Raw genomic sequence first — 22,229 nt, 5'->3', positions numbered from 1 at the left:
CTACTTGCTTGTCACCTCTCTAAATGGTACTTCTGGGAGCCTCTGTTTTACCTTCAGTAAAATGGGGATAATACCACTTTCCTTATGGGATTACTAGGAAGAAAACTGAGCTCATGAGAATGAACTTGTGAAAAGCAGCATGGGATCCTGGATTAGATCTTGGAATAGTAAAAGGACATTAGTGGAAAAGCTATGAAACCTAGATAAAGTCTGGGATTTAATTAATAGTAATGTACTAATGTTATTTTTTTTTTAGCTTTGGCAAATGTGCCATAGTTAAGCAAGGTAGTAATATTATATAGCATGGATGAAGGGCATGCTATCTTTGTACTGTGTTTGCAACTTTTCTATAAACTTGCAGTTATTCCCAAATTTAAAAATTTTAAAAAGAACCTGCTTTGCAATGATAGTGTTATCCAAATGTGAGGCACATTTATTTCAGATATCGTTTGCTAGATTATTAGGCCTATTAAATAAGTATTTGTTCAATGAACGTTTGTCAAATGACATTTTACTAAGCGCTATGACAGTGTAAAGAAATATAAAATGAGCCTCTGCTCTATAGTCTGTTTCAGGGAAAGAAGTTGAAAAGACACAGTCTGCCAAGTGCTAACACAGTAGATGTCACAGGGGCTGTGTGGTTGAGAAGCTGAGACCACAGGTACTGTGGGCTCTGCAGAGGGACCCGTCTGGGCTGAAGCAGTAGGAGGAGCCTGTAAAGAAGAGGGGCTGAGGTGAGAGAGGGATGGAGGCAAGGACATAGGAGGTAGAGACTAAAAGTAGCAAAAAACAAAGGAAAACAAGATTTCCCTCATTGTCAAGAAGAATAAGTGTTTTGGGACAGATAAGTTGTGCACATCAAATAATTAGGATTAAGAACACTGGCTATATTGAATAGAGCTTAAAAGTAACATACAGCATTTCTCTAAGGGCTGGTGAAATTGTTACTCCTCGTCTTTGACAATCCAGTTTTTCTCTCTACGTTAAGTCGTGGCTCAAGGATCGTGCTCTGTCACTGTTTTACCAGGGTGACCATGGGGCAGTAACTGAATGTCTGAAATTTGGTTTCTCCTGACTATAAGCTGCGATGGGGTGGATTTAATTCTGAAATTTCAAGTCCTTATGTTCTAAGAACATGTGTATATATACAGGCACACCTTATCTTATCACTCTTTGTTTTATTATGCTTCATTTGTTGTTTAGTTGCCAAGTTGTGTCCGAATCTGTGTGACCCCATGGACAGTAGCCTGCCGGGCTCTGTCTATGGGATTTCCTAGGCAAGAATAGTAGAAATGGGCTGCCATTTCCTTCTCTAGGGGATCCTCCTGACCCAGGGATGGAACCCATGTCTCCTGCATCTCCTGCTTGGCAGGCGGATTCTTTACCACTGAGCCACCAGGGAAGCCCATTGTACTTCACAGATAATTAAAAAAAATTTTTTTAAAGCAAATTGAGGGTTTGTGGTAATGCTGCCTCAAGCAAATCTGTGGCACCATTTTTCCAACAGCATATGCTCACTTCGTGTCTCTGTCATATTTTGATAATTCTTGCAATATTTCAAACCCTCTACCAGCAAAAGAGTTGATGGTTAGCATTTTAGCAATAAAGTGTACATTATATTTTAAGACATAATACTATTGTACACTTCATAGAATATAGTATAATGTGCTGCTGCTGCTGCTAAGTCGCTTCAGTTGTGTCCAACTCTGTGCGACCCCACAGATGGCAGCCCACCAGGCTCCCCCGTCCCTGGGATTCTCCAGGCAAGAACACTGGAGTGGGGTGCCATTTCCTTCTCCAATGCATGAAAGTGAAAAGTCAAAGTGAAGTCACTCAGTAAGTGTCTGACGCTTCGTGACCCCATGGACTACAGCCTACCAGGCTCCTCCCTCCATGGGATTTTCCAGGCAAGAGTACTGGAGTGGGTTGCATTGCCTTCTCCATAGTATAGTGTAAATGTAACTTATATGCCCTTGGCAAGCAATTGTGTGACTTGCTTTATCATGATATTTGCTTTATTGTGGTAATCTGGAATCACACCTGCAATAACTGATGTATGTCTGTACATACACACACACACAGTTTTTTTGAGAGCAGAGAGGATAAGCATGGACGAGTAAAGTTTCAATGCTAGGATATCTGGCTTTCATATTTTGTCTCCAATCCAAACTTGAGATAGCACAAAACTCTTAAACAGATGAATGACTCTGGTAAATCACAGGCTCTCGGATAGCTCTGTGCACAGACTCAGTCCTGGTGGGAACCCTTGTAACTAGATTTGCAGCTGCACAAATGGTCAAATCCAAACAGTATTGACTGGACAGTCTTTTCCACTGGCATGCCCCAAGGCTCTGGTTTTATTCTTTTCCTGGTTGACAATTTCATCATAATTTTTTAATAGGCAGTACATACATGTTGTCAACACTTTATACAAAAGTAAAAAAGCTTAAACAGTGTAAAGAAAGTCTCTTTCCTGTTCTCGTCCTCCAGCCTCCCCTTCCCTCCCCAGAGCAGTCCCTGTTCTGTTTCTTATAATTCTTTCCAATTTGAATATACAAGCATGTCCATATATATTATTTGAACGTATACACATAAATGTTAGCACAATATACCTGCTGTTCTTCACTTTCCCACTTAAATCATCTTAGAATTTTTTCCGAAAAACTTGAAACTGACTTGAAAATCTTTGCCCCTTCTGTCTCCTGTTAACCCCAAAGAAGGAAACAGTTTTAGTTCCAATAAGAACAGTAATCACAGCAGATTGAAATGCTTTTTGTTGTTCAGTTGCTCAGTTGTGTCCGACTCTTTGTGACCCCATGGACGGCCGCACACCAGGCTTCCTTGTCTATCGCCATCTCCCAGAGCTTGCTCAAACTCATGTCCATTGAGTCAGTGATACCATCAAACCATCTCGTGCTCTGTCAGCCCCTTCTCCTGCCTTCAATCTTTCCCAGCATGAATGAAATACTTGAAACATATTTAAATCCAAGAATTCATAATGATTTTTAAACAATAAAATTTCACTTTTTTGGGAGGATGTGAGAGTATCAGCTCATTCTTCTGAAAACTGGTAAATGAAAGACCAACTATTTTCCTTCTTTTTCTTCACAAACTGAACCTTGAGGTAGCCAAATAGTTTAAAAAAACACATTTATTGGTTTATTTTTGGCTGTGCTGGGTCTTCACTGCTCTAGTTGCAGAGAGCAGGGGCTCCTCTCTAGTTGTGGTGCTTGGGCTTCTCGTTGCAGTGGCTTCTCTTGTTGCAAAGTGTGGACTCTAGCATGGGCAGGCTTCAGTAGTTGCAGTGTGCAGGTTTGTTGCCCTGTGGCATCACCAGGGATCGAATTGGTGTCCACTGCACAGCAAGGTAAGGCAATGGCACCCCACTCCAGTACTCTTGCCTGGAAAGTCCCATGGACGGAGGAGCCTGGTGGACTGCAGTCCATGGGGTTGTGAAGAGTCAGACACAACTGAGCGACTTCCCTTTCACTTTTCACTTTCATGCATTGGAGAAGGAAATGGCAACCCACTCCAGTGTTCTTGCCTGGAGAATCCCAGGGATGGTGGAGCCTGGTGGACTGCCATCTATGGGGTCACACAGAGTCGGACACGACTGAAGCGACTTAGCAGCAGCAGCAGCACAGCAAGGTGGATTTTTTTTTTTTTTTTTTTAGCAAGGTGGATTCTTAACCACCAGGGAAGTCCACCAAATAGTTGATAGGTGAAATTCCTCTTTAGAGGCATGATAGATTATTACTGTTTTGCAGTCCCTCACCAATTAGTGGATTCAGGCAATAACCATCAATGGCTGCTACCATTGCAGGAGAGACACCAGACATTCTGTGTCTCCTGATGGGAGTACTTCACATGTATGGGGTAATTTGTATTTCCTTCACTGTGAAGTGTCTCTGTGTATTTTTTTTTTTCCTTGTTGATTTGTAGAAGCTTTTTTCATATCAAAGAAATTAGCCACTAGTCTGTAATATGAGTTGATAATGATCTTTCCAAGTTCATTGTTTTCTCTTTTAATTTTGCTTTTGCCTTTTTTTTTTTTTGCCATTTCAATTAAAAAATGAATATAGTTGAATTCATCAATCTTTTATGACTTTTAGATTTTTGGGGGTCATTTTGTTAATTAATTAATTTATTTTTGGCCATGTCTTATGGCTTGTGGGATCCAAGTTCCCTGACCAGTGGAAGCACAGAGTATGACTTTTATTGATAGATTTTGTATGCTACCTTAAACACTCTTTTCTGCTTTGAGATTATAAAAGTATTCTCCTCTATGTTCTTTTAGTTCCTTCATGGTTTCCTCTTTATGTCAAAATCTCTGGTCTATCTGGAGTTGATTTTGATGCAAGGAGTGAAATAGGGATGTAACTCAGTTTTTGTCTAGTACACTACCCACTTGCCATAGTACAGTTTACTGAACAGTCTGTCTTTTCTGTAGGAATTTAAAATGTCACCTTTGTCATATACTGAATTACTTAATTCGAGTGTGTATTTAATTTTGTTTCTGAACTTTCTTGTTTATTTAATCGACACCTGTCTATTCATGTATCAGTGCACATTGTTTTAGCTGTTGTAACTTTATAGTATGTGTTAGCTAATACTTTGGAGAACACCCCTGCCCCTACTTCCTCATACACGCAAGACTCTTCATGTCTAGAATGTTTATGGCTATTCTTCTGTGTTTAGTTTTCCATATAAATTATTGAATAAATGTATTTGATTCTCAAAAAAGTCATGGTTTTTTAAACTGAAATTGAGTAAAATTTATATATTTTGTGTAAAGAGACTTGCCATCTGTTGTGTTTTACTAACTCAACCAAGATGCTGGGAATATAAATAAAAATTCTTGCATTTATTTTGGGGAAACATCAGTTGCACAAAATAAAGTTGTTTATTAACTAATTTACTCTGCATGTCAGACAATATTTAATATATTGGAGAGAAAGCAGATTATTTAAATTAATCACAGGTGGTTCCTAGGCTCTTTGCTGTTTGTTAAGATCAAGCTTGGCATCATATCATGTGAAGAAATTATAGTTTCAGCTGACAACCAATCTTACATTAGCCGACAGGATCATGTGGTTGCTTCTGAGTTATTATAATCCTGGGTCACATCAGAGGATGTGCAGAGAGGGAGAAGTAGTCTGTAGCAAGTGAGTGGTTCAGGCTCTGAAGGCAGACAGCAGGGGTGCGAATTAGGTGCCCTATGACCTTGGAAGTTTATTTAACCTTTTTGAGCTTCAGTTTCCTCAACTGTAAAATGGGGTTGTGTATAAGGCTTAAATGAGATCATCTAAAAGGCTTTGCACTTTGTCTGGTACATACTGGTGTTCTTTAAACATTGCTGTTATCATTTATATTGGAAATCTAACTCTGCTGGTCTGATATTATCTCATTTATTATGGTCAGTTTGTGATATCATTATTTAGAAATAAAGGCAATAGAAGATAACTAGAAAAGGGCAGCCAGGCCATTAGAATAGGGCGTGACCTAGAGACATTAAAGAAATGGCAGGCCTTTCACTGGAACAGAGAAAGTGAATGAGAAACAGGGTGGCCAGATATTTATTCTGTATTGCTTGAGAGCATGGGAATTAAAACCATCTAGTGGAATTCAGTTTAGCATAAGGAAAGTATTTCTGGTAGCTACTTCTGTTCAACAGTGGAATGGCTCTTTGGACGAGAGGGGAGTTTGTGGGAGAATGGTTACATGTATATGTATGGCTGAGTCCTTTTGCTGTTCTATCAGCTACCTGAAACTATCACAGCATTGTTAATCAGCTATACCCCAATACAAATAAAAAGTTAAAGAAACAATGGAATGGCTCTATAGTGAGTTGTTTCTTAGAAGAAATGTTCAATAAGGATCTGGATGGCCACTGCTGCTGCTGCTACTAAGTCGCTTCAGTCGTGTCCGACTCTGTGCGACCCCATAGACGTCTGGCAGCCCACCAGGCTCCCCCGTCCCTGGGATTCTCCAGGCAAGAACACTGGAGTGGGTTGCCATTTCCTTCTCCAGTGCATGAAAGTGAAAAGTGAAAGTGAAGTCGCTCAGTCGTGTCCAACTCTCAGCGACCCCATGGACTGCAGCCTACCAGGCTCCTCCATCCATGGGATTTTCCAGGCAAGAGTACTGGAGTGGGGTGCCATTGCCTTCTCCAGGATGGCCACTAGGAAACACCAAAAAGAGATTCTGAATTACCAAGATGAGGCTAAACCAAGGGGGTTTTCCTTCGGAATTCTAGTGTAAATGTACATATATGTTAGTCGCTCAGTCGTGTCCAACTCAATGCGACCTCATGGACTGTAACCCGCCAGGCTCCTCTTGTCCATGGGATTCTCCTGGCAAGAAGACTGGAGTAGATAGCCATTCCCTCCTCCAGAGGATCTTCCTAACCCAGGGATTGAACCCAGGTCTCCTGCATCGTCAGGTGGATTCTTTACTGTCTGAGCCCCCAGGGAAGCCCAAATCACATATGTGGAAAATTCTTTGTATATTTATGGCTTATCCATTTTCAAAGAATTTTAAATGTTTCAGACCATGTTTGGTTCCTTTCTGAGTGAGAGGATATTGCAGTGCCTTGGGGTCCTTGTGAACATGAGTAATCATCAAAGACCTGGAGAAATGAGGAGACTCAGGAATCAGCTCATTTCACTTCTGTCTTTGTCTGTTGTTCCCTTGGATGCCATCTTTTCTGTGTAGGCTGTTAATCTTTGCTCCTCACTTTGAGTATGTATCTTTAAAAGAACAAGCACGGTACTCAAAGTTTACTACCTCTTAGTGTGAATGGAGCTTTTTGAAAGAAGGTGGTATTTATTTGTACCTAGCAGACAAGTGATAAGTTTAAAGAAAACCCTATAAACTTGACTTTGGCCTTGACTATGCTCTATGTATCACTAACACCCTTCCCTGGTGCCTTACTTTTCCTGCTGCTTTTATTGCAATAAATGTAACCATAGTATGTTAGAAAATTTTAATAAAGTTATATGAAGGAGGTAATATTTAATAATGTATTTATTTCAGATCCATCTTCCATTTTTTTTTTTTTTTTTCTTGCAGGCTCTTACTGACTTACTGTCTTTTCCAGTATTATGTTCTGTAAAATCTTTTGCTGTCACTGGGTAACATGTGTGGTACCCTTGTAGGTTCTGTGTTATACCACTAAGTGAGAAACCTGGTAAATGTGAACACAATGCTGAGCTGATCTCTAAAATACCATTTATGTATTTTCAGTGAATGACGAACCCACTGCAACCACTGATCCCGAAGAACCCTCTGTTGTTGGTGTGGCGTCCCCGCCTGTTGCAGTGTCCAGTGTGACCCCGAACCCCACCACTGCGGCTATCCCTGCCACGGCCACACCAGCCGAAGGGGAGGAGCCCAGCACTTCGGGCACTCAGCAGTTCCCTGCAGCCGCCCAGGCCCCTGATGTTCTGCCTGCTGGGTGAGTAGCCTTCTGTCCCACCACAGCACCCCCCCGACCCCCTAGAAAAATACCAACTGGGGCTCCTTCACCAGGGCAGAAACAACGTGGTTATTCATTACCTGGTAGCTAGAGTCCCTGGGGAGGCTGCCATGCATAGGAGCGAAGAAGGTGTGGAAGGACTGCTCGTTCTACATAAATCTTGAAAAAGACCTAAATCATCTGGGGCTGAATCAATGCTACCTTATACGGTGACTTGAAATAAACAGCTCGACTCAAAGAGTGTGGCTTTTATGGAACAAGAAGCTCATTTTGCCCTCCAGAATCACTGGGTTTGCCCAGCTCCTGCCTAGAAAACAGCTTTTCTCCCTTGCATTTTATCTCAATGGCCCATGGAGGACTTTAGGCCCTGAGTATTACTGTATGTTTTTCCATGGCTTGGGCTGATGTTAACGTGGACTCATAGTTTTCTTGCCCCACCTTTTGGTTCAGAATGAGATCCTATGCAAAAGGCCTTGGGTGATAGGAAGATGGCCCCAGTAGGCCAAAAGCGAGAGGAAATGAAGCGCAGGGACCTGGGAATCAAATAGATCTGAATTTGAATCCTAACTTGACCCTTTATGACCTTGCCCAGGTGACTTACCATCTAGGTAGGGTAGAGGTGATAATCATGCATAACTACCTCCCCAGAAATTTGTTGTTGTTCAGTCACTCAGTCATGTCTGACTCTTTGTGACCCTGTGAACTGCAGCATGCCAGGCTTCCCTGTCCTTCACCATATCCTGGAGTTTTCTCAAACTCACGTCCATTGAGTCAGTGATGCTATCCAACCATCTCATCCTCTGCTGCCCGCTTCTGCTCCTGCCTTCAATTTTTCCCATCATCAGGGTCTTTTCCAATAAGTCAGCTCTTTGCATCAGATGGCCATGGTGTTGGAGCTTCAGCTTCAGCATCAGTCCTTCTAATGAATAGTCAGGATTGATTTCTTTAAGGGGCTCCAGTAAGACAGTGTATGTGAAGCCCTCACCCAATGGTGAGTGTTACACCTGGTGAATGATATTTCTAAAGTGGTTATGAAAGAATCATAGAAGAAGGGAATGGTTCTGAACTGGGAAACAGTCTTATCTCAGGGTTCCCAATCACTTGTCAGGGCCAATTCCATGCGGTCCCACCGCCCATCCTGGTTATCAGCTTGGAACCAGGGAAGCCCTTGTGATAAAAGGGAAGGATGGTATACTGATGTATAATACACCATACTGTTCTTCAGCCACTTTAGAAAACCCCATTGTCCAAACAAACAAAAAATCCTAAATCTGAAGGCATTTGGGATTTTTACCACTTACATCTCACATCCCTAGCATCTGGCACACAACTTACATTTCTTAACAAAACACAATGAACACATGAAAAATATCACAAATGGTTTTTAATCCCTCAGACCCATAGAGAATCAGGGGGTACTGAGAGGTGGCTCCAAAGTCTTCTGTGAAAATTTTCATTTTGTGAAAAGATTTATAACTACTTGCTTGTGTGCAACTCCTTCCTACAGAGGCTTTTTTTTTTTCCTCTTGTGTATGTGGTAAGGAATACTCGAAAGACCTTTGTTTGGTTTATAATTTGAAATCTGTATATAATTTGGGAGGAACAGAGTGGGATCATTTTGGCAGAGGGAGAGAAGATGGCCGCCCGGTGCCTCAGGAGCCTGTTTGCTTTCCGCTGAGCAAAGCCTGGAAGGAGGGCTTCCCTCCCGTGTGTCAGTCACAGGCAATTAGGGCTACTGGCTCAAGGCGTCTTTATGTAGGGCGTGTGTGAGGGTTACTGTTCTCCTGGATTGGGCCCTTCCTGTTTCCAGGCAGCTGGAAAACTCCAGGCCCTGAAAACACTCTTTATTCTGAGTCTGGCGGTCAGAGCAGCTCAGAGAAGCTGGTTTTCCTACTTGGCCTCCCACCCCAACCAGAGGCTGAACTGCTTCTCTTGGGTAGAGTTTGAACAGCATCTTCTCCCTGGAGCGTTTAGAATGCGATGGTAGGTCTGAGGAGGCTGCTTCCCACTTGAACATGAGTGGTGGTCCGGAGAAGGTCATTGAGACCCAGTCTTGGCCACCCAGAGGGGCTTCCAGGTGCCCACTGGGAGTTCTGGTACTTTGTGGGCTGTCTCGGGGCCTGGCGATTGCCACTGGCAGTGCTGAGTGCATGGCGGTGAAGCTGGCAGGCTTTCAGTTCTCTGGTCTGTGATGGCAAGCCAGAAAGGGCACACTTTCCACCCCGAGCCTCCCAAATCACAGCCCTGCCGTCTCCACCCTAGCAGCTTACTTACAAGTTTAGGAGATCCAGACAAGGTGGATCATCCCTCCCTTCTTGGTATCTTACATTCAGGAGTCAGGGGAACCACTTTTAATCTTTTAAATAAAATTCTGAACATAATGTTTCACCACCTAGAATGCCTCACTGGTTTCCTCTTGTCTTTAGGAGTCAGTTCTCAAATCCCTAATAAGACCCTAATAAGAAAAAGCTCTGCAGGACAAGGCCTCATCTACCCCTCAAACCTTCCATGGAAGACGCGCTTTGCTTTGCTCTCTAAGCTCTACCCATAATGACTTATTTTAGTTTGACAAGTATAGCACCCTTTCTCTGGGTTGGGGACTGTCATGCTGGTTACAGCTCTGAAACCTTCCTCACCATTTTGTCCATTAATTTCTATCCATCTTCAAGTCTCAGATTAATCAGCACTTGCTCTGGGAATCCTTCCTCCATCCCCAGTAGACAAGGTCAGACTGCTCTGTGTATTGCAATTCTTCTCACACGCATAATTGCGTGTTCTACGTCCCTCTACCCAGCTGGGCTGTAAATGCCAAGATGGCAAGGAGCCTGGCACAAAGTCAGCTCCCAAGACATACTTGTAGTGCATTAATGAACCAGTTTTTTGAGGATTCCCCACGTGGCTTAGTGGTAAAGAATCGGCCTGCCAATGCAGGAGACGCAGAAGACATGGGTTCCATCCCTGGGTCGGGGAGATCCCCTGGAGGAGTCAGTGGCAACCCACTTCAGTATTCTTGCCTGGAAAATCCCATGGACAGAGGAGCCTGGTGGGCTTCAGTTGGTGGGGTTGCAAAAGAGTTGGATATGCCTGAACGACTGAGCAACAGCAATGAATCAGTTTAAATGCCATATATATATATATATTTTTTTTTTTTCCTCCACCTGGATGAATGTTTTCTGCTTCTTTGATGCCTCAAATAAAGAGGACCTATGACAGGAATTACATTTTCTTCCTAAGAGCAAGACCTTAATGGGTCCCTCACTAGGCTGTCTGGCTTTGGGTTCACGTATGACTCTCACAGGGTCGGGCTGCTCCTTCCTGCTCACTAGGGGTCTTCATGCCTGGGGAACACTGCAGAGCACGTTCCCCCCTTTGTGTGGCCTTTGTGAGCCACGCTAGACTGCTTTTTTTGAGACATCCAGCCGACTCTGTCTCTTTCCAGCCGTACCTTCTCAACTTCTTCATCTCCTTCACAGAGCAGTCAGGCACAGTTCACTTGGGGGTGCCAAGGGCTTATTTTTCCAGTTGCCACATGGCCTTTCTGAAACTTGCAGCAGATGCAACTGGTCATAAAGATGTCACATCCGCCTGTGTTTTAGTGACTGAAGGCCACCGAAACCTGGGCTGCCTCAATCCAAACAGAACACCCTTTATCCCTTTCCTGTCTCCCGGTCTCTAAACCCTCCTCCTGCCTTCTGTACCTTTTAATTTAATTAGCGAGAAAGGAGCCAATTGGAAGGGCGTGGCGCTTTCAGGCTGCGAACGCCTGTCAAGGGAAGGGGTGCCAGCCAGGCTCGAGAGACGTGTTGAGATAGTGGCCTGGGCGAAGGGCAGTGGGGAGGGAGGCCTGCTTTGATCAGCTGGCCCTGCATCTGGTTTTTATCAGCAGGGAGCCCACTTTGGGGACCAAATGCTCATTAACAGACCGTGTGTACATGGCTTAGATAAACTCCAAGTGCGTCTCGGGCCCCGCCGCTCGCCCAGGCCCTTGCGCACAGAGGCACATTATTCCAGCCTGGCAGCCCGCGCCGCGCTGTGGTTCCTTACATAAGGGAGGCCGTTGTATTTGGACTCTGCCGGCTTACCTCAGCGCTGCCATTTCACACCATCCCTCTCCTCCCGCAGTCATTGGCTGCCCTGGCTGTTTCCTGCCTCAGAGGAGAATTAGTTGAGGAGGGTGTACTTTGCATCTGTTGGATTTGCCATCTCCCCCTACGCCCAGGTCCAATTCTGCAGACCTAGAGGTCCTTTCTCCAGGTGGTCCTTGACACACTATCAAGGGTGACAACCTGGTAAGAGTTCTTTGATGTTTTCTTCCTGGAGACACTTTAAGAGACATTGGAATTTGCAGCTTCTCTGCTAAGTTATAAACCAGCTGCTCCCATTGAATTTCATTCCAAACTCAATTTTGTCGCTAGCCAAAGATCCTTACCCAAGGAGTTTTAAAACAGTGCTTTTCAAACTGTCTGTGAAAAACTAGTCCTTTTTTTTCCCCCACGGTTTTTGTTTGTTTTAATTTTTTTTCAGTCTCTTATGAACTCTTACTTCGGTCCTCTATTTAATGAAACAGATCTACAGATCATGTATTTGGATGTTGTGGCAATGTCAAATTGGTACAAAAGTTTCTAAAAGCCTACAAACTTCTGAACTTTTCTGGTCACTGAACAGTAACAGTGTGAGCCATGGACCATAGTTTGAGTAGCAAAGGATTAAAGGATTATACTGGAGAGTCTGTGCCTTTGTGCTAAGTAGTATGGTTTAGTTCTTGACTCTGCAAGGATTATTACATGCTTAGGTAATGCCAGATAGTACATGTTACTGGCTTCCTCCTCCTCATCTCAGAATGAAATCCTTGTTTCCAAAGATCCTACTGTGTCAGGGCTGGCCCATGAGAAGTTCTCCCCCTGCTCTATGTATGTTTTCGTGTGTAACTAGGAATTTTCATTTTACTACTCTTGCTTGAGAGCTCCTCAGGAGCTGGTGTTACTGTGTCCTCCATTTCTGTGTTTCCAGCGCCGAGCATAGTACTTGGCTTCTAGAGAGATGGAGTGAGAAGTGGTTGTTGAAAGACTAGATAAGTATTTTCATTCTCAATAGCTGTTAAAATTTTTTATAGTTTTTTTTTTTTTTGAATTAGGGTAAAGTAAGAAGAAACAGAACAACACTAACAGACACCCACCTAGATATAACTATTGGCACGTTTCACGCACCTTGTATCTCTTTTCGCCTGATTATTAGCAATAGTTAACACATGTTAAAAGCTTCCAGCATTCTGGGAGTGCTAGGTTTCATAGGTGGGTTATTTCAGTCTTCATGGCACTCTGTAGTAGCTGCTACACTACTTTTACCCTTATTTTGCAAATGAGGAAACCTTAAGTGGTTTGCCCAAGACCACATGTACAGACATGTACATGTAAACATTAAACACAAATCTACCAAAATTTAATAATCTTAGGGCATGTGCTTTTAAATTTTATTGTTTTAATTGTAAAATATTTTAAGCATGCAAATAAGAATAGAAAGTAATATAAGAAATACCTGTGGGCTCCCCAACTCAGTCTTATCAAACTTTAGCATTATGCTGCATTTAGTATAAACCTCCTCCTCCTTACCTTGATTTTTAACCTCTTTATGAAGGAGACATTATAAAAAAATAAAGTTGAAAGTCCCTGTGAATGCCTCCTCAATCCCATTCCCTATATACAGAGATACATGGAACTGGGGACATTCATTTCAACTGCTCTATGGTATTCTGTTGTATAAATAGGTAAAATTTTATTTGTTATAATTAAAATTTATATTTACCATGTATGTGATAGATATATAAATATAAAATAACATTTTATGTTTGTGTTTGTTTATATTGTAATTACCTCTCTGCCTTTATTAACAGTGCTACAATGAAGTGTTTTCTGTGCATGCCTTTTTGTGTGCATGTTTGTTTCTTTAGGGCAAGCACTCAAACTGGAATTTCTTCTTTGTAGGAGGATGAAGGTTTTTGCTTCTAGTAGATGCTGTCAAATTGCTTTTTGAGTCAGTTCACCAATTCACACTCCCATGAGCATATATAAGCATTCCTGCTAAAGCAAAATTGTCAGATAGTTTTCACTTTGGCCAGTCTGAGGGATGTGAATGGGATGTCTCGTGCTGGTTTACTTTGAATTTTCTTCATTATCCTTGAGATTAAACCGCTTTTTATATTTTTTAAAAATTTGGCTTTTGAGTTTCTTTTCTTGTGAATTGTCTGTTCATGTATTCTTGTCAATTTTTCTGTTTGGCTATCTGTTGTTATAATCTGCAGGATTTCTTAATATGTGCTGGGTACCAGTTGCCTCTCAGTTATGTGCATTGCAAATATTTTCTGTGGCTTGTCTTTAAACATTTTTGTGTTGCTTTTTATTGTACAGGAGTTCAGCTTTTAAGTAGTCAAGTTTGTTCATCTTTTTCACGTGCCTTTTGTGTCTTGTCTGAAATACTTCCTTACTCTGATTATGCAAAAATTTTACACGCATACATGACTCCCCCTGACCCCCATGTTTTGTAGATTCTGATATGTACAGTATTTCACATTTAATTTCTTTAAAATCAAGGTGTGATTTACAAGCATTAGAATGTTATAGTTTAATTGGCAGAGTTTTTTGTTTTTTTTTTCTTCCTTGGTGATATGTTAAAAATCTTATAATTGGTGGCATTTTAGATTTAATGAACAATAGTGTATTTTTATTGGAGAAGGAAATGGCAACCCACTCCAGTGTTCTTGCCTGGAGAATCCCAGGGATGGAAGAGCCTGGTAGGCCGCTGTCTCTGGGGTCGCACAGAGTCGGACACGACTGAAGTGATTTAGCAGCAGCAGCAGCTGTGTACTTTTATAATTTTTAAACAATATTTTGTTTATCTTATGCATGTTATTTTTTCCACTCAGCATATTGTAAATAATATTTTAAATGACTGAATATTCATTATAGAATTAACATAATTTACTAATTTTCCATTTTAAAGCATTTAGGTTTTTTCCAGTTTTTCTGTAACATGTTACAACATACTGTGACAGATACACTTACAGCTAAATCTTTGACACATAATTATTTCCTTAGGCTATATCTTCAAAGTAGAATTGCTGAATTAAAGGATGTTCATGTAGTAGAAGTTTTTAACCAAGTTGCAAAATTGCCCTTGGGAGCATATATATCCATTTTTGCTCCTATCAACTATGTCTTTTAAACACTTAAATTTTTTTTTAATTTAAATTTTTTTGGCCATGCTATGCAGCCTGTAAGATCCTAGTTCCTTAGCCAGGAATTGAAGCGGCTCCCCCTGCACTGGAAGCATGGAGTCCTAATGAATGGACCACGAGGAAGTCCCCCACCAACTTTTTTTTTTTACTGGAGAATAATTGTTTTGCATTGTTGTGGTGGTCTCTGCTTCCATAAAGTCGAATCAGTCATAATGATATATATCTCTCCTCTCTCTTGAGTCCCCTTACCCCCCACCCCCTCTGTTCTACCCTTCTAGGTCATCACAGCACTAGGCTGGGCTTCCTGTGTTATACAGCAGCTTCCCGATAGTTATCTGGTTTACGCAATAGTGGATATATATCAGTGCTACTTTCTCAATGTGTCCTACACTCTCCAACAATTTTTTAAAGATGATTTTATTTATTTATTTTTGTCTGTACTGGATCTTCACTGCTGTTTGAGCTTTTCTCTAGCTGTGGTGAGTGGGGGCTACTTTCTAGTTGCAGTACGTGGGCTTCTCATTGCAGTGGCTTCTCCTGATGCAGAACACAGGCTCTCGGGCATGGAGGCTTCGGTGGTTGCAGCACGTAGGCTCAGTAGTTGTGACACCTGGGCTGTGGAGCACAGGCTCAATAGTTGTGACCCATGGGCTTAGTTGCTCCATGGCAAGTGGAATCTTCCCGGATCGGGGATTGAACCCTTGTCTCCTGTGTTGGCAGGTGGATTCTTTACCACTGAACGACCATGGAAGCCCTCTTCAACTATTTTTTAAGAGTGACTATTTTCCTACATTATCAAACTTATCTACAATTTTTTAAATCTGAAAATTTGATTTAAAAAAAAGTTTTTATTTTTTTAGTAGACACCATCTCTAGGACTTGTCTGTAGAAGATGCATCTCTGTGAAAGCATATCTTTTAATATTGCCATCTTCCATTGAAGGGCTTTGTGGACTTTTCCAAGGCAAAAAAAAAAAAAAGGGATGGTTGAAAAAGGAGGAGAAAAACAGACCTTAATTCAGAGTCCTCAGTAGCTACTACTGTGCCCCACTATGCTTAGAGGGCATAAAGTGCTGGTTGTTGATAGTTTTAAAAAGGGGGTTAGTGTGCTTGGATTTAAAGGAAAGCTCAGTGTTTCAAGAAGGGTTCTGGGGGGAAAGTCTGAGTTTAACATACTTCTTACCCAGTTTATAGAGGACCTCCTGAAGCAATGAAAACAGTGGCGAGGAGATGTGTTCCATTGCACACAGATTTTTGACTCATAATACAGTCTGACAGTGTCCCTACACAGGAAATAAATCTTATGGTTCACCCAGGAAGTGGCCAGAGCTTGGGGAATAAATGGGATTTGGTTCAGAGTTTAAATTTATTATAGGATCATAACATAAGAAAATATGAATTTCTCGTAATGTTTGCCTGAGGGAAGTTGAATCTCTACATAGGCAGCTTTAAGAATACCTGAATACTTTCAGTATATTTTTCTGAAGTTTAGTTTGTGTCTAAGTAAACCAGCAAGGCATCTTTGGTTTACTGGTACCTAAGTATTCTAGTAGGACTTTGCTGATGAAGAGAGTGTATTTTGAATGAGAGTCAGCTTCACTAATGCCCAGTGCTTGTGTTAATAAAATTTATTAACAAATTATAAATAATACAAGTTTATAATGCTCTTAGTAAGAATTTGTGATTCATCTCTGATCTTAAACCAAAATACTTGGACTATCAGATTTAAATTCCTTCTCAATTTAATTTGACTCTTGGTGAAACTGTGATTCTGTCCAAACTTACGGGAATCTGACCAAGATGTGTGTTAATCAGGATGGTTGAATATACACTGTAACGGCAAGTAACTGAGAACTGATTACCTGAAGACCTTTTAGGAAACTTTCCACAAGAAAATGTGGTTCAGGTAACCAGACAATTTCCTTTCAGATAACATAGAAATGATTGCATGCCATCCTAATAATGAAATTGAGATTTTCTGCCTTTACCTTTTCAATAAGGATGGTGGTTTGGGGCAGAACTGGGGCATGGAAGAGATACAACTTGTTATTAATACCAAACACAAGGTCGTGTGTTTGATGCACAGTGAGGCCAGACAATACCTAAATGCTGTGGTTTGGAGGGCAGAGAAAGGTTTATTGCAGAACCATACAAGAAGATGGGTGGCTTGTGCCTCCTAAAATCCCAAACTCCCCAAAGGGTTTCAGCAAAGCACTTCCAAAGGCAAGATGAGGAAAGGACGTTGTTAGTTGTTGCAGACTTCTTGGTGTTGAATCCTTTGTTCTTGCAGCTGTCCATGTAGGTCAGGTCACAATGTTCCTATAAACCTCCAACAAGACAAATATTATTCTCTGTTCTGGAACTTTTTATATGAATGGACTCTTAAAGGTTGGAACCTTGAGAATGGGCTATCCTGTATATTTCAGACTGTATGTAACATTCTTTTACAATAGGTGCAGAGCCAACATGACTAAGCACACAAAGTTTAAAGCAAGAGAAACAGATCTAATATGGAATCAGATGTGCTCTTCCCTATTACAAACTGAATAAAGGACAGTTAAAATCCATAGGAGCAAAGGGAATTTAGGTTTTTTAAAAAAGTACAGAGATTAATTGAAACTGAAGACTGTGTTTTAAATCCTTTCAAATAGAAAGACCCTGTGTAGTCCATGGTCCAACTGAATGTTACGCATTGAAGGCCAAGGAGCAATGTGTTGGGAAGGGACCTGAATCGAGCTTGGGCTTTTGAACACTGTTTCTGAGAGCATCAAAGGAAGCTATTCAGTGGGAGAGGATGTGACCCACGTGACCAGGATGCAGTATCGAGACCCATGGGTAGTTTCATTGAAAAGCCTTTTAATCTCAGCATGAAGAAGATGCTTATAAGGTTCAGAAACCTAACCCCTGCCAGGGATGCACTGATGAAAGGTCGCTGCCAGTATCACTTTCTTGGCATGGGGAGACCAAACCAAGACAGTCAGAAGGCTTAATCTATGTGGGTCAGCAGCTACAGAGGGGAGAGGAGAATCGGGAGGCTCATTTGATTGACGATAGAATCGACCGACTCTGCCACAGGAATGGAGGGGAGGGATTTGTATGAATTCTGAGGAGCCGTGCAGGTAGGGAGGAGTTGAGAGTTCTCTAGGAAGAGCAGCTAGGCCAGGTCACAGATCAGGGAGGACCCACATGGACATTTAATCCGAGCAGGAGTCCAATTTTAAAAGGAAGAATGTAGATATCAAAAAAAAAAAAGAAAAAGAAAGGTAATGGAAGAAAGGTCTTATTCCTCTTGGTAAGTATTTTTCTAGCTAAGCCAATTGAGAGGGTTCATAGAAGGACACTGAGATTCACTGGGCAATAATAGTGCCTGAAAGAGAGCCTTTCATTTCTAAGGATCAACTGGGATCAAAGACAGGATAGACAGGTCTTGTCTAGGCTTGGGAGGAGCAGCCATAACTCTTGAATATAAGCAAAGAGGACTTCACGCCGATTTCCTTCCTGACAGTGCAGGAAGACCACTGTGTCAATTAAAGGCATTTACTTCATGGAATTTTAAGAACTGTCCCTTCTTCAAATGAAAATAGTAGTCAGAGTATAATAAAACCAAAGTTCTCTCCTTGCCTCACATGAAATAGAAAAGAAGCCAGAAGTTGAGACCACTTACGAGATGAAAGTTATAACAAAAGAATTGTTGAAATAAAGAAAAATGTGTTTTAGCACCTTTTCTCTCCAACTGCAACACCACGTATTTTGTCTTTATTCAAGGGACAGCCCCACCCGCCTATTATGGTCAGTTTTCCAAACAGTGACTGCAAAATGAGCAAAGTTGTTTTATTGGGGCTTTTGTGCCACGAAATTGCCAAGGACAGGAAGGATAGAGCTAATTTCTTAGGAAACGCTGAGGAATTCTCGGCTCCTTAAATCTTTATTAGGAGCAAATGTTACGAAAGAGTGGTTTGCTACCCTTGCCTTGAGGAGCTTCCATATTTCAGTACTTATCCTTAAGCCAAATATCTTTCTCAAGACTTTCTTTATTTCCAAATTCAGATGAACAAAGAGAGTATCAAATTTGCTGCTTGATTACCAAGCAGACAGGAAGAATTTGGAGAGGTGGTGTGAAATCATTCTATGTTAGCCTCCTTTGTGGCTGAAAAGTCCCTACTTGATCCCCAGAGATGGGACACTAGCTTCTTGAAACTTGCAATATCTGTTACTCTTTTATCTTTAATTCAAAAGGGCATCGAGAGGGAGAAGAGCTTTAACTTGGCCCTGTGTGTCTTTTCACCTGATCACTTTTGCCAGAAGATTCTCCCCGCTGCTGCTGCTTCTTTTTTTTTTTTTAATTTGGCTATGCTGGGTCTTAGTTGCAGCACTCAGGGTCTATATTTACGGCATGGGGGATCTTTTAGTTGTGGCCTTTTAATAAAATACCAACTAAAGTGCATAGATCTTCCTTTTGCCAGAGCAGGGAGGAGCCAGGGCACTTGGGCCAGGTTACCAGTAACCGCTTCAGCCAGAAGCTGGAGTGGGAACATAATATAGTGTTAGTCACTCAGTCATGTCCAACTCTTTGTGACCCTGTGGACTGTAGCTCACCAGGCTCTTCTGTCCATGGGTTTCTCCAGGCAAGAATACTGGAGTGGGTTGCCATTCCCTTCTCCAGGGCATCTTCCTGACCTGGGGATCAAACCTGGGTCTCCTGCTTTACAGGCAGATTCTTTACCATCTGAGCTACAGGGAAGCCCCAGGGAGCGGGAATACCCAGGAGAACAAGTGTCCTTGAGGGCATTTTAATCGTGTTTGTAGTACTCTGGTCCTCAAACCAGTAGTGGATCCCTTTTGAGAGGAGGGAATGTGGAACAAGCAGGCCTCAGTGCTCCCGGGGGAAGCCTCCTAATGGTGCAAAGTGTGTAGCCTCTTCCTATAGATGATATCTGAGCAAGGGTTTCTGATTAAAAATGGAGCCTAGAAATGAATGAGGTGGATTTACTGTAATGTCTCCCCAGTCATGATCCTGCAGGGCTCCCTACCTAGACTCCTGTGCTAGGGAGAGCTGTTCATGTTGGGGTGGGTGGTGGAAAGGCACCTGGCACCTTGTCTGCTGGGTTGTGGGTTTCTTATAAGTTCCACTTGCCCTTCCTTTCTTCCTTTCAGGGGTCCATGGTAAAACTCATAGGCTAGAGAGTCTGAGCTGAGTTTTATTTAGCCCCTCTGAGCCTCGGTTTCTTTGATGATGATGGCATGTCCCACCTTAAAGGATGGAGGCAGGACTGAATGAGGTAAAACAGGAGCCTGCAACTCATTGTGGATGCTCTGTGGGTGATGATTACCCCTTCCCATTTTTGCCTTGGAAACCTTGCATGTATCTCTATCTGAATTAGCCTCTGAGAGGCTCATCAGTGGTGTCCATTGATCAGATATGAGAAACGGTATCAAATAAAGCTCATATCTATTTGAGTAGATACACCAGGCTTAGTGATAGAACTTAGGACATTTATTTCAGTATATAGTCAACTCTCTGCTATAACATATGTGTTCCTAGAAATCACCGCTGCCAAATCATGCAACAAAAACCACAGGGTTTATGGGAAGAAATGGGTTAAGGACACAACAGACAAAAATTTGTCAGTGACACACACACAAACAAGAAGGTAATAACACAGTGGCAGAGTTTTACACATGTTAAATGGTTGAGATGATAATACACAATAAAGACGCAGGGTTCCATGACAAGACCTGCAGTTTGCTTGTGGAAGCAGATGCCTGAGGATTAGAGCTTGTTGAGTGTTGTCTTAAAGTGGTACAAGAAGGGTTTTCTGAACTCAGACAGGAGTTGTAACACCAGATGTGGGTGAGTATGATATGTAACACGCTCCAAAGTGAGGTAGCAGGTAGATGTGTGTGGTTTTTTGTGTTCCTACAATACTGGGTTCAGCCCAGGGAAGTCTTCTGTGTTCATAGTATGGTTAGAAGACAAATACATGCACAGCAAACGCAAAATTCACATCATGCTCACGTTCCCTTAAGTATCAAATCACACTGGCATAGACCTATGTCTTTAAAATACGCATTTCAGCAGAACTGACTGTACTAGCTTCCTGGTAAAATCCACCTTCCTCTTGAAAGTGCCCAAAAGTAGAAGTAGATAAAATCAGTGTAAAACATAAAGACTAAGGGACCATTCGCATCCTTTATAAAATGGTAATCATTTTATAAACAAAGGTAGATCTTTGCATTCCTTATATGTCGGTTACTGTATTCTGGGTCAGTGGAGTTACTGTCAGACTGTGTGAATGTGGGAATAACAGGAGTATGGGGATGGGTGGTCCTTTTCTCTGTTTTGTAGTGATTTTGCCTTTGGATCCACTGTTTGGATCATCTGCTACCTTGTCTTTCTGCCATTGGCACAGATGAGCCACCCTTAGCACCCACACACAGAGACAGGGGTGGAAAAGCCAATAAATAGCAGTTTGCTGTGTTTCTTGGTTCATCCAGATCTCTTTTAAAGACCCTCTGTAAGTGAGTCCTGTACTTTAAAAAGAAATGTGATCTTGAATATATATGATGCTAGGAGAACAAGGGGAATTGTATAATTTGTGACGTTAAGAGGTAATAGGTTGCAAGGGCTGGAGAGTCCATGGGTGAACTTTAGGTGTGGGGGTCTGTGAATCCCAGAAACTGCACACATTTTTGTTGGTAAGTGCATGGAGAGAAAGAGTCTTCAGCTTTCATTACCTCCCTAAAAGGACCTTTGGTCCTCAAATGGCCAGTAAACAGTGATTTGGAAAAATCCATGGGAATGTAGATTCATAGGGGTTATGTAGGGGAATTTAGCACTATCTGTGGGATATCTAATAACCTTGAGTCGGTAAAGGGGAGTTCTCGTAGTTTTCTCAAGAAGCAGGCATGGGTCCCATTATCAGGGATGGCGTGGAGCTGGTCTGACCAGTGGGTTGGTTTTGCATGTTGTCTTTGATGTTTTCTGTCAAATTAGCCACATCAGTAGTGAAGAGCCCCATTGAACCAGGACTTATGCCTTTCACCAGCATGTCTCATGCCTCCCTTGACTTTATTTTGCAGATGGGAGCAGCGAGAGCTCCCCAACGGGCGTGTCTATTATGTTGACCATAACACCAAGACCACCACCTGGGAGCGGCCTCTTCCTCCAGGGTAAGACTTGGACCAATGAGCCCTGAGGCTCTAGAACTGGCACCAAGAGTCCCCCATCGGCTTCTCCACCACTCTGCCACAATCATCTCTCTATTTCCCCCACTCTCCTCCTTTCTCTGTCTCTTTTCCCCTCCTCCCATAGTCCTCCTCTTCTGTGGTCTCTGCTCTCTCATTCCACTTTCCCTTCTCCCTCCATTTGTTGCCTTGGCCATGGGAGTTCTTTTCTTTCTTATTTATTTATTTAACTGCACTGGGTCTTTGTTGTGACATGCAGGATCTTCGACCTTTCTGGTGCATGTGGGATCTTTTAGGTGTATCACGTGGGATCTAGTTCTGTGCCCAGGGATCGAAC

At 42.1% G+C, this 22,229-nt stretch overlaps 1 protein-coding gene across 1 annotated transcript in view; it reads left to right on the top strand.

Moving 5' to 3' along the window:
- The window catches only part of WWP2 (WW domain containing E3 ubiquitin protein ligase 2), a 149,397-nt gene that overhangs the window by 93,881 nt on the left and 33,287 nt on the right, over positions 1 to 22,229 (top strand). Inside the window, exons 9-10 of the mRNA XM_010851108.1 lie at positions 7,246 to 7,456; positions 21,788 to 21,877. Of these exons, the coding sequence (XP_010849410.1) occupies positions 7,246 to 7,456; positions 21,788 to 21,877 (301 nt within the window). The remainder of the gene's footprint in view (positions 1 to 7,245; positions 7,457 to 21,787; positions 21,878 to 22,229) is intronic.

The sequence above is a fragment of the Bison bison genome, unplaced genomic scaffold (genome assembly GCF_000754665.1).
Source record: "Bison bison bison isolate TAMUID 2011002044 unplaced genomic scaffold, Bison_UMD1.0 scf7180017864297, whole genome shotgun sequence".
Classification (NCBI taxonomy): domain Eukaryota; kingdom Metazoa; phylum Chordata; class Mammalia; order Artiodactyla; family Bovidae; genus Bison; species Bison bison.
This window is presented reverse-complemented; position numbering and strand designations above follow the sequence as displayed.